At 42.9% G+C, this 16118-nt stretch overlaps 1 protein-coding gene across 1 annotated transcript in view; it reads right to left on the bottom strand.

Moving 5' to 3' along the window:
• Nucleotides 1-531: 531 nt before the first annotated feature.
• LOC115126720 (serine/arginine repetitive matrix protein 4-like) overlaps nucleotides 532-16118 on the bottom strand; it is a 149742-nt gene continuing 134155 nt past the window's right edge. The window contains exons 7-12 of the mRNA XM_065026821.1: nucleotides 8477-8642; nucleotides 5155-5486; nucleotides 4768-4974; nucleotides 4562-4654; nucleotides 4246-4404; nucleotides 532-1937 (exon numbers count right to left, since the gene is read on the bottom strand). Of these exons, the coding sequence (XP_064882893.1) occupies nucleotides 1649-1937; nucleotides 4246-4404; nucleotides 4562-4654; nucleotides 4768-4974; nucleotides 5155-5486; nucleotides 8477-8642 (1246 nt within the window). The 3' untranslated portion in view covers nucleotides 532-1648. The remainder of the gene's footprint in view (nucleotides 1938-4245; nucleotides 4405-4561; nucleotides 4655-4767; nucleotides 4975-5154; nucleotides 5487-8476; nucleotides 8643-16118) is intronic.

Raw genomic sequence — 16118 nt, 5'->3', positions numbered from 1 at the left:
AGAACACATAGAACACATAGAACTCATATAACTTATAGAACTCATAGAACACATAGAACCCATAGAAGTTATTGAACTCATATAACTCATAGAACACATAGAACACATAGAACTCATAGAACGCATAGAACACATAAAACACATAGAACACATAAAGATCAACCATAAATAAATACATGAGTAGATAACCACCAAGATGAATGAAAAAAATATGACAACCTACATATTAATCAGTGTTTAAATTGTCATTTAACCCCTACCCCAGGTGTTGCAATTTAGATATCCAAATTGTTCAGTGTCATTTGGGGTTGTTAGGGAAAATAATGCTTTCCTGGGCATTTTCAGGATTTCTGGATCATGACAAACCCATTTCTCAGTCTTGGCCTTCTGCAGAGTGATATGTTAATTCACCATCATTTTACAAGGAATGACATTTCAAATAGTTTCCACTTGATCAGAGGATAAATAAAACTGGCATTTGAGCTGACAAGCAGTTTGTTTACCACCGGGACCACCTCCTCCTACCTCCTCCTCCTCCTCCTCCATTTCTCAGAGGAGGAATGTTTGTGTTCTACCTTCTGAAGAGCTGGGATCAGAGAAGCAACACACTTTTCCTACTCTTCCTGAAAAACACGCCGTTTGAAAATACACACATTCACAAACCTACTGAAATTGTCCCAAAAGACCTTTCTAGTGCACATCCCAGATCATAAATTAAACGTAAGAGTTGTTATGAAATGAAGAGTTGATCAGAGGGTAAAAATGAACGGTGCTCCTTCATTCTTCATTTCACTCATGGACGTCAGAGGAAGAGTGTCACAAGACAAAACTGTCTCTGGACATTACAAATCCACTGGGGATGGACCAAACTGTCTCTGGACATTACAAATCCACTGGGGATGGACAAAACTGTCTCTGGACATTACAAATCCACTGGGGATGGACAAAACTGTCTCTGGACATTACAAATCCACTGGGGATGGACCAAACTGTCTCTGGACATTACAAATCCACTGGGGATGGACCAAACTGTCTCTGGACATTACAAATCCACTGGGGATGGACCAAACTGTCTCTGGACATTACAAATCCACTGGGGATGGACCAAACTGTCTCTGGACATTACAAATCCACTGGGCATGGACAAAACTGTCTCTGGACATTACAAATCCACTGGGAATGGACCAAACTGTCTCTGGACATTACAAATCCACTGGGGATGGACAAAACTGTCTCTGGACATTACAAATCCACTGGGGATGGACCAAACTGTCTCTGGACATTACAAATCCACTGGGGATGGACAAAAATGAACGAAAGACAAAATTCAATCAATCTATTTCCAGTGGTTTCTGTCTGGGTAATGTGAACAGCACTGCTACAATTCAAATGGTAATTCATCTGCCAAGCAATTCAATGTATGGTAAAAACAATAGCTTGAAGGTTCTGGCTCAGAAATCTAACATGGAATGATGCAAAGAGAGGAAAACATGTCCCCATACTTTCGCTGTTCTCCTGTTGACTTGGGGAATCATAGTGCAGTCTCCTCCTCAGTCTGTTGATAACTCAGTCTGTTGCTAACTCAGTCTGTTGATAAGTCAGTCTCCTCTTCCTCAGTCTGTTGATAAGTCAGTCTCCTCTTCCTCAGTCAGCGCCGGTTCTTGTTCTTGCTGTAACCATCCAACGAGTCATAGCTCCGACCCCGGCTTCGACTCCCAAAGATGGAGTTCCAAGACGAGCTGCGACTGTAGCTCCTGTAGGAGGAGTAACTCCTACTTCTTCCTCGGCTTCTACTCCTGGATCGGCTGAGGCAGAGGCCAGGGCTGGGGCTGGGGCTGCGACTCCTTGTGAAGAGGCTGCTCCAAGAGGATACGCTGGTAGAGCGACTGCTGGACGAAGGACTGGGACGGAAGTAGGGGATGGGTCTCTTCCTGGCACTGAGAGATGGTTAGCATGAGAGGGATTGGACTAAACACATAAAAAATAAGAAAATAAAGTTTAAATTCAATCAACTGCAAAGACTTTGGAAAACATGCATTGCGGTTTCATTCTGAATGTTTATGCTGAATCGGAGGTGCTAACCACATTCCTCTCATGGACATTGGAAATTGGATATTGTCATGAAATCATAGCTTGTTCTTAAAACATACAGGGTGAACACCACATTGATTGATACCGGCCTAAGTAATCATGCCTGGATTGTTATGTTACTCTTTCTTCAGAAAAGGATTTCAGCTCGTATTCAGGTCAGGAGAAAGGTATTTTAGATACAGCTCTCACACCTTGAAACAACATTATACTGTGAATATTTCAATGCATAATCATGAGCATAACTGTTTCATTTACACTGCTTTCAGAAAGTATTCAGACCCCTTGACTTTTTACACATTTTGTTACGTTACAGCTTTATTCTAAAAATGGATTAAACAAAACATCTTCCTCATCAATCTACAAACAATACCCAATAATGACGTCACAATACCACATAATGACGTCACAATACCCCATAATGACGTCACAATATCCCATAATGACATCACAACACCCCATAATGACAAAGCAAAAACTGAACTACCCTATTTACATAAGTATTCAGACCCTTTGCTATGAGACTCGAAATTGAGCTCTGGTGCATCCTGTTTCCATTGATCATCCTTAACACAATTCTACAACTTGATTGGAGTTCACTTGTGGTAAATTCAATTGATTGGGCATGATTTGGAAAGGCACTCACCTGTCTATTTAAGGTCCCACAGTTGACAGTGCATGTCAGAGCAAAAACAAAGCAATGAGGTCTAAGGAATTATCCTTAGAGCTCCGAGACAGGATTGTGTTGAGGCACAGATTTGGGGAAGGGTACTAAAAAAAGTCTGCAGCATAGAAGGTCCCCAAGAACACAGTGGCCTCAATTATTCTTAAATGAAAGGAGTTTGTAACCACCAAGATTCTTCCTAGAGCTGGCCGCTCGGCCAAACTGAGCAGTTGGTGAGAAGGGCCTTGGTAAGGGAGGTGACCAAGAACCCGATGGTCACTCTGACAGAGCTCCAGAGTTCCTCTGTGGAGATGGGACAAACTTCTACAAGGACAACATCTCTGCAGCACTCCACCAATCAGGCCTTTATGGTAGAGTGGCCAGATGGAAGCCAGTCCTCAGTAAAAGGCACATGACAGCTCGCTTGGAGTTTGCCAAAAGGAACCTAAAGGACTCTCAGACCATGAGAAACAAGATTCTCTGGTCTAATGAAACCAAGATCAAACTCTTTGGCCTGAATTCCAAGAGTCACATCTGGAGGAAACATGGCACCATCCCTACGGTGAAGCATGGTGGTGCTGTGGGGATGTTTTTCATCGGCATGGACTGGGAGACTAGTCAGGATTGAGGGAAATATGAAAGAAGCAAAGTACAGAGAGCTCCTTGATGAAAACCTGCTGCTCGGTGCTCAGGACCTCACACTGGGGCGAAGGTTCACCTTCCAGCAGGACAACGACCCTAAGCACACAGCCAAAACAACGCAGGAGTGGCTTCGGGAATGTCCTTGTGGCCCAGTCAGAGCCCAGACTTGAACCCGATTGAACATCTCTGGAGACCTGAACATAGCTGTGCAGCGACACTCTCCATCCAACCTGGGATCTGCAGAGAAGAATGGGAGAAACTCCCCAAATACAGGTGTGCCAAGCTTGTAGCGTCATACCCAAGAAGACTCGGGGCTGTAATCGTTGCCAAAGGTGCTTCAACAAAGTACAGAGTAAAGGGTCTGAATACTTATGTAAATGTGGTATGTCCGTTTTTTATTTATTTATAAATTAGCAACAATGTTAAATAAAAACATCTGTTTTTTCTTTGTCATTATGGGGTATTGTGTGTAGGTTAATGATTGGGGGAGGGGAATGATTTAATCAATTTTACAATAAGGATGAAAAGTAACAAAATGTAGAAAAAGTCAAGAGGTCTGAATACTTTCCGAATAGACTGTCTCGCTTGATCCATTATAGCTTGTTGAGACTAGTAGACAATGAATCAGGTTTATTGCCTTCCTTTTACAGCCCAGTCCTTCAACAGTCTCTGAGTTAAACTGGGGGCCATTGTTGATGGTTAAAAGAAGAGGGACTCAGTTAGGAGCGAATCAGGATTGAGTCTGTGGTTAGAATGAATACGTTTTTACCAAGTAAAATGAAAGAATAAAATAATAAAAGCATGTGTCACAAACATGTGAAAGTGTATCAGCTGAAAAGAGAATAGCAGACCTGGTTATCCTCCTGGCTTCCAGGTGACTGGGTGAATCTCTCCTCCTTTTTCTCATGGGAGAGTAGGACCTGGGTTTTTGCCTCTTCCCGCTATGCTTCCGACTGCTGTGTTTCACACCCTTCTCACAGGAGCTGGGGTCCCTCTTCCTCTCTCGGACCCTACCAATATCAGATGGCATCTCTCATTAGCAATTCTATCATTTGGATATATTTTAGACCCACCATACTAGCACCTTCTGCTATCATCATGCTAGTACAATAGTAGTGCCAGAAGTCGTTATCTGAGCTAGAGTAGATAGGCAAAACTTTTTATTACCTGTCTTCACTGTTCCTGGAGTATCTTCCTCTGGACCTACCACTTCCTTTCCTTCTCAAACCAGCTGAGTAGCTCGGTGAACGGGAGTATGACCTTAAGACAAAGCACAACACATTTACTTCAATGGAGCTCAGCGAAAGTACACATTATGTCAAGTGGCTGCTGGAGGTGTCAGTGAAGTGCATTAAAACCTAAATGAAACCAACCTGGCAGATGACAGTGATCGGCTTCGAGAGTAGCGTCCAGAGTGTCTGGAGCTCCCAGAGGATCTACTCCTGCTTCTGCTGCTGCTGCTGGAGGAGATGGTTTTAGTCCTCTTACGTGAAGAGGCCACCGTCCTCAACGGAGAGATGGAGGCAGTCTTCTGAGGTCTCCCCACCTTGGCCCCACATCCTGAAGTCTTCACCGGGTCACTGCAATGATAACAGTGGAATTCCATCAATGTCTGCTGCAATTGTGAAAATATACACTATGTATATGGATGGATTACATTTTGAGAAAACAGTAAATCAAGGAACATTTCTGGTCCTTTGACTTCAAGTAGCACTTTTCATCACCTACAGTACGATATTCTTCAAGGATGGGAAGCTCACCTCTTGCCATTCCCGTTGAAAGTAGCAGTAGGCAAGCCACCTTCCACATGCAGAGGTTTACACAGGGAAGCGTAGCTGGTCACAGAGTTCCCAGAGTCGGACGCGTTGTCTCCGTCCCTGTACCTCAGTTTCTCTGGTGAAGCCGGCGCACGGCATAGGACCTTTTTGTCGCCGGTGACGTTTGACTGTGAAATGCCGGTTTTGGTCGATGGTGGGGAAGACGTGTCGTTCCCGGAATCGTAATCCTGTGGTCCTTTGCTCTGATTGGACAAAGTGTGACGGAGAATCACTGTTGTGTTTAAAACCTCACCGCCAGGTTTTGACTGTAAGACCTGTAAACAGACAAAAAGACCATCTTTACTTCCAGAGATGTTTTTTTTCTTTTTCGTTTAGTTCAATAAGCAACTACCTGTATGATGCATTGGGAATACTCTACAAAGGCATGTATTTCCCTTCCAAAACACAGAGAATATTTATATATATATATTTTTTTTAGGGGGGGACAGAGAACTTGAAAAGATTATAGACGTCATGCAAATTTGTGTCATGCGAATAACTTGGAAAGTAAAACTAAACTGAACCAAATTGAAAGATTTATTTTACATATATTTTTTTTTATTAACTGAACTGAAACAAATATATGAAAGGAAGAACAAAATAACAGAACGAAGAGTTACTAGTGTGTGAGTAGAAACTAGCAACAGCTTAACTAAATCCAGTGAGAGAAAGAGAGAAGTACAAGAGGAGGAACAACAACGGCCCCATTACAAAGCCTGTTTTAACGAACAATAGAACAAACATCACAAAATGGGTATTATGTGGAAATGAAAAGGACTGCAGACAGAGATATCCCATCAGTCTAACTTAGAAAGTCCTCAGAATAGGACAGATTGTTTTCCCTGCAAGAAGAAAGGAATTAGCCTGCAGCGAACCCTAAGGTACAGTAAATCCCTACGTCTGCGGATAGCATCCACTTACCAATCAAGATTTCCTCCTTAAGTAGGTAAGGTGTAAGAAAAAGGGAAGAGCGGGCAACATAAGTGCATCATTAGAGTCGTAAATTGCAAGAAAAAGACAATAACTTCTTCAAACCCAGAGCCAGTTACCGTTATTGGCATGTTCCTTTTCTTCCCATAATTGAGATTGTTTAAGAGTTTTCTCGGGGCTAGAAGCCCATAACAAGCTTTTATTGTGTAGTCAATCTTGAATACACGCTACATGTCTGTGAGGCCAAACTTAATGTACTTTAGAATAGTGTACACATACCAGCTTTGTAAACTAGACTGCAGGTTTTTTTTACTCTAAAAGAGTAAGAGCGGTTGCTAAGGACTATACAAGAATAAAATACATGTTTTTCCTGCTGAAGATAACTAAGAGATACCAAATGATTGAATGTTTGGGTCACTCAAATTCATTCCCTCCAAACAGATTATAATCTCTCTTTACCTATCGATTGCAAATCACTCATAGTAGATTGATTAAGTCTTTTTCAGATAATCCAGTCCCCAGGCTGCAACATCAGACCATAACTAACACTGAAAACCCCAGGGGAAAACATCAAAACAAAACCACCCATCACAGGCCACTGACAAATATTCTTGAATCGATTCAATCTTGCTCCTCAAGTACTATCCTAACAGTCAGTGTGCTTCTGCTGGCTATCAGAACACTAGTTACCCAAAGTAACCAATAGTTACACTGAAAGCAACCCTAAACACCCACCATTTTGTTAAGTCCATTTGGAATATGTAACAGTGGAGAAGCCGTTTTAATATTTGGCACATATTCAGTATTCAAACTACCTGGGAGTTAATCAGTGTGGTTGTTCTATTCATACCCACATTTCCCTGTGTGGGTTGCAGTGATTGGGAGGAAATATCAAACATTCCGCAGAAATTAAACAGTTTCTAAACTATTGCTAACGTATCCGTATTAAAATTAGGACTAATCTACTTCCATTGACGGTTAATTTAATTAAAAATCCTTGAAAATGAACACAAAGTGGAAAAAACGTAGTAATATTGCCACGTTAGGTAACCAATTTGAGATAATCCTCAAAAAAAAAGGTTGTGTTTAGAATGCAAAGCACCGTTGGTCTATAGCTTATTGCATTTCAATTACCAACCCTGTGGTCTGTGATGAAAAACATCTGGGGAGTAATTAGCATAATTTAATGATCACTGGAGAGAAATTAAATGTATCTCACGCCTCAGCGAGCCTGAGACAATGAGTCAACGAACAAACGGAGCTGAGCTGTGTTTAAAATCACATACATTCCCAGTAATAAAGACCCTAGGAAATGCCACTTTCAAAAGAAAGTAAGTCTTTTAGATCTGACCGATCACTATCGCCTAAGTCTCTAATACTGCTGCAATGCTGGGCCAATAGCAATCCATAAACAGTCAATGAAAAGTATTGTTTTGATGAAAATAACTAGTACTTATATGCTTGAGCTCAAGAAATACAGCTGAATTGAAGTCAAAATAAACTGATACAGTATGTGTTGGAATCTTGCCAGCGGTCATTGTGCTGATCATTTCAACTCATTCTTTACCCATGAGCTTTTCACAAAACACAGCTTGGCTGCATCCTCTGCACATGATCATTAGCTGCCTACCACCAGCAAGTTCCCCGGGTGCTGTTTCTGCTAAGTTTGTGATTATATAATGGTGTTAGATAAAAACAGAAAAACAAGAACAGATGACATCACTGCTCAATGAAGAGTTCATAAAAACATGTCAGGAAGCAACACGATTTTGGACAGGAAATGTAAAATGAGTTGGATTCAAAAGTGATTTAGATCGACCCTCGAAGGAATTCGAAAGACTATATTCCCAAAGATTTTGATGAAAGAAGATGTAGATAAGAAAAAAGGTAAAAAGCCATGACAGAATTAGATTGTATTTTTTTACAGGATATCTGATGAAGATTGTTTGTAAAATAGTTTGATCTTGAGAGAGGATATGGGCTTAGTGGTTAGAGCGTTGGACTAGTAACCGCAAGGTTGCAAGTTCAAACCCCCGAGCTGACAAGGTACAAATCTGTCGTTCTGCCCCTGAACAGGCTGTTCCTACTGTTCCTAGGCCGTCATTGAAAATAAGAATTTGTTCTTAACTGACTTGCATGGTTAAATAAAAGTAAAATAAAAAAATGTAAAATGATAAACAATCTGATACTCCATATGTAAATGTGTCAACAAAAAAAAACATTGCCCTGAATGTTCGGCTTCAGACACAGAAGCAAGAGGTCTTACATGACCTTAATAGAGTAATACCACCGGAAGGTACTTTAGTTTAGGCTCAAAGTCCCGAGGAACACTTACGGTGCTGGTAGAAAGGACGGAGCGAAAGATTGGAGTTGTTTTACACACTGACTTGGCGGCCGGCTCCCACTCAAACCCTCCGTGGTCCAGTGATGTACCAGGGTCCTCCATCAGGGCTGCTAGGCCTCCCAACGCAGGGTGATCCACTGATTTGTGCAGATGACGTCTGCGGACACAAATATTAAGGAGTTTAAAACATCACTACATCAAAGTCTACAATTTAGTACAAACTTAGTTTTACTGAGAGCCTTTTCTGGCCCACAATCGTCCAGATATGCTGCCAACTGTGCTCGTTCAGGACAAAAACGATTTAGTCAAAATAGCACTAATTGTGCAGCCGTGAGAACACCTTCTTGGGATAATGTAATCACTGGGACAATGTTTACCGTTTGAACAGCTGTAGTTGAAGTTATGTCACAATATCATCCAAAGGACTTTATGACTGGTTATGATTGAACAGTGGTCTAGTTTCTGACAGTGGAGAAACTGTGGTGGACAGGGGGCCCAGGCAGCCAGCTCAGGATGTGCCCCAGACTGTACAGGGGGCCCAGGCAGCCAGCTCAGGATGTGCCCCAGACTGTACAGGGGGCCCAGGCAGCCAGCTCAGGATGTGTCCCAGACTGTACAGGGGGCCCAGGCAGCCAGCTCAGGATGTGCCCCAGACTGGACAGGGGGCCCAGGCAGCCAGCTCAGGATGTGTCCCAGACTGTACAGGGGGCCCAGGCAGCCAGCTCAGGATGTGCCCCAGACTGTACAGGGGGCCCAGGCAGCCAGCTCAGGATGTGCCCCAGACTGTACAGGGGGCCCAGGCAGCCAGCTCAGGATGTGTCCCAGACTGGACAGGGGGCCCAGGCAGCCAGCTCAGCATGTGCCCCAGACTGGACAGGGGGCCCAGGCAGCCAGCTCAGTATGTGCCCCAGACTGGACAGGGGGCCCAGGCAGCCAGCTCAGGATGTGCCCCAGACTAGACAGGGGGCCCAGGCAGCCAGCTCAGCATGTGCCCCAGACTGGACAGGGGGCCCAGGCAGCCAGCTCAGGATGTGCCCCAGACTGTACAGGGGGCCCAGGCAGCCAGCTCAGGATGTGTCCCAGACTGTACAGGGGGCCCAGGCAGCCAGCTCAGGATGTGCCCAAGACTGGACAGGGGGCCCAGGCAGCCAGCTCAGGATGTGCCCCAGACTGTACAGGGGGGCCCAGGCAGCCAGGGGCCCAGGCAGCCAGCTCAGGAGCAGATGTGCCCCAGACTGGACAGGGGCCCAGGCAGCCAGCTCAGGATGTGCCCCAGACTGGACAGGGGGCCCAGGCAGCCAGCTCAGCATGTGTCCCAGACTGGACAGGGGGCCCAGGCAGCCAGCTCAGGATGTGCCCCAGACTGGACAGGGGGCCCAGGCAGCCAGCTCAGGATGTGTCCCAGACTGTCTTTGTCTATGTGTGTCTGTGTGTATGTGTGTGTGTGTGCACGACAAACCAGCTCGATATATAGCCTAACCCTCAGACACAGGCAAACACTACTGGCACAGATACCAGTCAACCAGCCAAGCTAGGGGAACGAGAATTTACACAGACACAGCCTTGCCAAGCTGTGGCATTTCACATTTCAAACTAGAGCTACAGCTGTGGACACGAGCCGGAGAGCTAAGTGGGTTTTTATGGCTAGGCTTGACGATTATACAACTCCAGAATGATTATACCGTCCCATAATGCAGTTGGGGTATAATCGTTTCAACGGAACAGTTGATGTAGAATCCCTGAGAATTGAAGATTATTCAGATTGTCCCCCTGTCGTCTTCCCCCCACGACATAGACTGCGTTCCATCTGGCACCCTAATCCCTATATAGAGCACTGTCGCCACTGTTCTAACGTAGTGCACTATGTGGTGAAGGTGACCATTTAGGGACGCAAACAGACTCTCAGCACGGTCGGTGGAGCGCAATCGGTCGGTCGGGGTAAAGCCTGCTGCTATTCAATTTCGGTAATGATTTCCTCTGCCGAATATCACAGGTAAACTCCCAATAATGGAGAGATCCAGAAGGGATTTTAATGCAATCATCTCTGGCTTTAGATTATTTCAGTTTGAAACATGGGCTCAGTTTGGTCGTCTCTCTGTCACCAGTGTGAATGAATAACACATGACTGATCAATTGGAGAAAATACAGAATAATTTAATGAACAAACAAACAAATAAATGAAATGTCAGATGAGTGACACTATAGAGTTCTAATATAATGACACTATAGAGGTGTAATATAATGATACTAGAGGTCTAATATAATGACACTATAGAGGTCTAATATAATGACACTATAGAGGTGTAATATAATGATACTAGAGGTCTAATATAATGACACTAGAGGTCTAATATAATGACACTATAGAGGTGTAATATAATGACACTATAGAGGTGTAATATAATGATACTAGAGGTCTAATATAATGACACTAGAGGTCTAATATAATGACACTATAGAGGTGTAATATAAAGACACTATAGAGGTCTAATATAATGACACTAGAGGTCTAATATAATGACACTATAGAGGTCTAATATAATGACACTATAGAGGTCTAATATAATGACACTATAGAGTTCTAATATAATGACACTAGAGGTCTAATATAAAGACACTATAGAGGTCTAATATAATGACACTATAGAGGTCTAATATAATGACACTATAGAGGTCTAATATAATGACACTAGAGGTCTAATATAATGACACTATAGAGGTGTAATATAATGACACTATAGAGGTCTAATATAATGACACTATAGAGTTCTAATATAATGACACTATAGAGGTGTAATATAATGACACTAGAGGTCTAATATAATGACACTATAGAGGTCTAATATAAAGACACTATAGAGTTCTAATATAATGACACTATAGAGGTGTAATATAATGACACTATAGAGGTGTAACATAATGACACTATAGAGGTCTAATATAATGACACTATAGAGGTGTAATATAATGACACTATTGAGGTGTAATATAAAGACACTATAGAGGTCTAATATAATGACACTATAGAGGTCTAATATAATGACACTATAGAGGTCTAATATAATGACACTATAGAGGTCTAATATAATGACACTATAGAGGTCTAATATAATGACACTATAGAGGTCTAATATAATGACACTATAGAGGTCTAATATAATGACACTATAGAGGTCTAATATAATGACACTATAGAGGTCTAATATAAAGACACTATAGAGGTTTAATATAATGACACTATAGAGGTCTAATATAAAGACACTATAGAGGTTTAATATAATGACACTATAGAGGTCTAATATAATGACACTAGAGGTGTAATATAGTGACACTAGAGGTCTAATATAATGCCACTATACAGGTGTAATATAATGACACTAGAGGTCTAATATAATGACACTATAGAGGTCTAATATAAAGACACTATAGAGGTTTCATATAATGACACTATAGAGGTCTAATATAATGACACTATAGAGGTCTAATATAATGACACTAGAGGTCTAATATAATGACACTATAGAGGTCTAATATAATGACACTATAGAGGTCTAATATAATGACACTAGAGGTCTAATATAATGACACTATAGAGGTGTAATATAAAGACACTATAGAGGTCTAATATAATGACACTATAGAGGTCTAATATAATGACACTATAGAGGTCTAATATAAAGACACTATAGAGGTCTAATATAATGACACTATAGAGGTCTAATATAATGACACTAGAGGTCTAATATAATGACACTTAAGAGGTCTAATATAAAGACACTATAGAGGTTTAATATAATGACACTATAGAGGTCTAATATAATGACACTAGAGGTTTAATATAATGACACTATAGAGGTGTAATATAATGACACTAGAGGTTTAATATAATGACACTATAGAGGTGTAATATAATGACACTAGAGGTTTAATATAATGACACTATAGAGGTTTAATATAATGACACTAGAGGTTTAATATAATGACACTATAGAGGTGTAATATAATGACACTATAGAGGTTTAATATAATGACACTATAGAGGTCTAATATAATGACACTAGAGGTCTAATATAATGACACTATAGAGGTCTAATATAAAGACACTATAGAGGTGTAATATAATGACACTATAGAGGTGTAATATAATGACACTATAGAGGTGTAATATAATGACACTATAGAGGTCTAATATAATGACACTATAGAGGTCTAATATAATGACACTAGAGGTGTAATATAATGACACTATAGAGGTCTAATATAATGACACTATAGAGGTCTAATATAATGACACTAGAGGTCTAATATAATGACACTGTAGAGGTCTAATATAATGACACTATAGAGGTCTAATATAATGACACTAGAGGTCTAATATAATGACACTATAGAGGTCTAATATAATGACACTATAGAGGTCTAATATAATTGAGCTGTCTATCTCTGAAGATGCAGATGTAAATTAAATGGTGTGTTTATGTTGTCAGAATGCATATTAACCAATGGAACAGTTGAACAGAAACAACTACTGCAGACCTAATGTATTTAATACAACCTAACCCATCACCTCAAACAACTACTGCAGACCTCATGTATTTAATCCAACCTAACCCTTCACCTCAAACAACTACTGCAGACCTAATGAATTTAACCCAACCTCACCCATCACCTCAAATAGCTACTGCAGACCTAATGAATTTAATCCAACCTAACCCATCACCTCAAATTCTGAATCTAGTTCAGACTGACTCAAAAAAGAATCCACCAAATCCACCAATCTACATCTGTGCCACTGCGACAAGAGCCTGTTCGCATTGATCTGGCCATCTGTCATTGTAATTGAGGGTACATCCATCTGTGGACGGAGTTTTCCATCCATTTCCTGTGGACGGCGTTTCCAGCCATTTCCTGAGAAGCTGTGATAGGAGGGCTACCGCAACCACTGTTAATCGTTCCTAAGATAAAAGACTTAAAAGACTTCCGGCGCCGACTGAGATGGCCGCCTCGCTTCGCGTTCCTAGGAAACTATGCAGTTTTTTGTTTTTTTACGTGTTATTTCTTACATTAGTACCCCAGGTCATCTTAGGTTTCATTACATACAGTCGAGAAGAACTACTGAATATAAGATCAGCGCCAACTCACCATCAGTACGACCAAGAATATGTTTTCCGCGACGCGGATCCGGTGTTCTGCCTTACAAACAGGACAACGGAATGGATCGCATGCAGCGACCCAAGGAAACGACTCCGAAAAAGAGGGAAACGAGGCGGTGTTCTGGTCAGACTCCGAAAAAGGGCACATCGCGCAGCACTCCCCAGCATTCTTCTTGCCAATGTCCAGTCTCTTGACAACAAGGTTGACGAAATCCGAGCAAGAGTAGCATTCCAGAGGGACATCAGAGACTGCAACGTTCTCTGCTTCACAGAAACATGGCTAACTGGGAAGACGCAATCCGAGGCGGTGCAGCCAACGGGTTTCTCCACGCATCGCGCCGACAGAAACAAACATCTTTCTGGTAAGAAGAGTGGCGGGGCGTATGCCTCATGACTAACGAGACATGGTGTGATGAAGGAAACATACAGGAACTCAAATCCTTCTGTTCACCTGATTTAGAATTCCTCACAATCAAATGTAGACCGCATTATCTTCCAAGAGAATTCTCCTCGATTATAATCACAGCCGTATATATCCCCCAAGCAGACACATCGATGGCTCTGAACGAACTTTATTTAACTCTTTGCAAACTGGAAACCATTTATCCGGAGGCTGCATTCATTGTAGCTGGGGATTTTAACAAAGCTAATCTGAAAACAAGACTCCCTAAATTTTACCAGCATATCGATTGCGCAACCAGGGGTGGTAAAACCTTGGATCATTGTTACTCTAACTTCCGCGACGCATATAAGGCCCTGCCCCGCCCCCCTTTCGGAAAAGCTGACCACGACTCCATTTTGCTGATCCCTGCCTACAGGCAGAAACTAAAACAAGAGGCTCCCACGCTGAGGTCTGTCCAACGCTGGTCAGACCAAGCTGACTCCACACTCCAAGACTGCTTCCATCACGTGGACTGGGACATGTTTCGTATTGCGTCAGATGGAAATATTGACGAATACGCTGATTCGGTGTGCGAGTTCATTAGAACGTGCGTCGAAGATGTCGTTCCCATAGCAACGATAAAAACATTCCCAAACCAGAAACCGTGGATTGATGGCAGCATTCGCGTGAAACTGAAAGCGCGAACCACTGCTTTTAATCAGGGCAGGGTGTCTGGTAATATGTCCGAATATAAACAATGCAGCTATTCCCTCCGCAAGGCTATTAAACAAACTAAGCGTCAGTACAGAGACAAAGTGGAATCTCAATTCAATGGCTCAGACACAAGAGGCATGTGGCAGGGTCTACAGTCAATCACGGACTACAAGAAGAAACCCAGCCCAGTCACGGACCAGGATGTCTTGCTCCCAGGCAGACTAAATCACTTTTTTGCCCGCTTTGAGGACAATACAGTGCCACTGACACGGCCTGCAACGAGAACATGCAGTCTCTCCTTCACTGCAGCCGAGGTGAGTAAGACATTTAAACGTGTTAACCCTCGCAAGGCTGCAGGCCCAGACGGCATCCCCAGCCGCGCCCTCAGAGCATGCGCAGACCAGCTGGCCGGTGTGTTTACGGACATATTCAATCAATCCCTATACCAGTCTGCTGTTCCCACATGCTTCAAGAGGGCCACCATTGTTCCTGTTCCCAAGAAAGCTAAGGTAACTGAGCTAAACGACTACCGCCCGTAGCACTCACTTCCGTCATCATGAAGTGCTTTGAGAGACTAGTCAAGGACCATATCACCTCCACCCTACCTGACACCCTAGACCCACTCCAATTTGCTTACCGCCCAAATAGGTCCACAGACGATGCAATCTCAACCACACTGCACACTGCCCTAACCCACCTGGACAAGAGGAATACCTATGTGAGAATGCTGTTCATCGACTACAGCTCGGCATTCAATACCATAGTACCCTCCAAGCTCGTCATCAAGCTCGAGACCCTGGGTCTCGACCCCGCCCTGTGCAACTGGGTACTGGACTTCCTGACGGGCCGCCCACAGGTGGTGAGGGTAGGCAACAACATCTCCTCCCCGCTGATCCTCAACACGGGGCCCCACAAGGGTGCGTTCTGAGCCCTCTCCTGTACTCCCTGTTCACCCACGACTGCGTGGCCATGCACGCCTCCAACTCAATCATCAAGTTTGCGGACGACACAACAGTGGTAGGCTTGATTACCAACAACGACGAGACGGCCTACAGGGAGGAGGTGAGGGCCCTCGGAGTGTGGTGTCAGGAAAATAACCTCACACTCAACGTCAACAAAACTAAGGAGATGATTGTGGACTTCAGGAAACAGCAGAGGGAACACCCCTATCCACATCGATGGATCAGTAGTGGAGAGGGTAGCAAGTTTTAAGTTCCTCGGCATACACATCACAGACAAACTGAATTGGTCCACTCACACTGACAGCGTCGTGAAGAAGGCGCAGCAGCGCCTCTTCAACCTCAGGAGGCTGAAGAAATTCGGCTTGTCACCAAAAGCACTCACAAACTTCTACAGATGCACAATCGAGAGCATCCTGGCGGGC

Source organism: Oncorhynchus nerka, linkage group LG13, assembly GCF_034236695.1.
Source record: "Oncorhynchus nerka isolate Pitt River linkage group LG13, Oner_Uvic_2.0, whole genome shotgun sequence".
NCBI classification, from domain to species: domain Eukaryota; kingdom Metazoa; phylum Chordata; class Actinopteri; order Salmoniformes; family Salmonidae; genus Oncorhynchus; species Oncorhynchus nerka.
The sequence above is the reverse complement of the archived record's forward strand: the minus strand, read 5'-3'. Positions and strand labels throughout refer to the sequence as shown.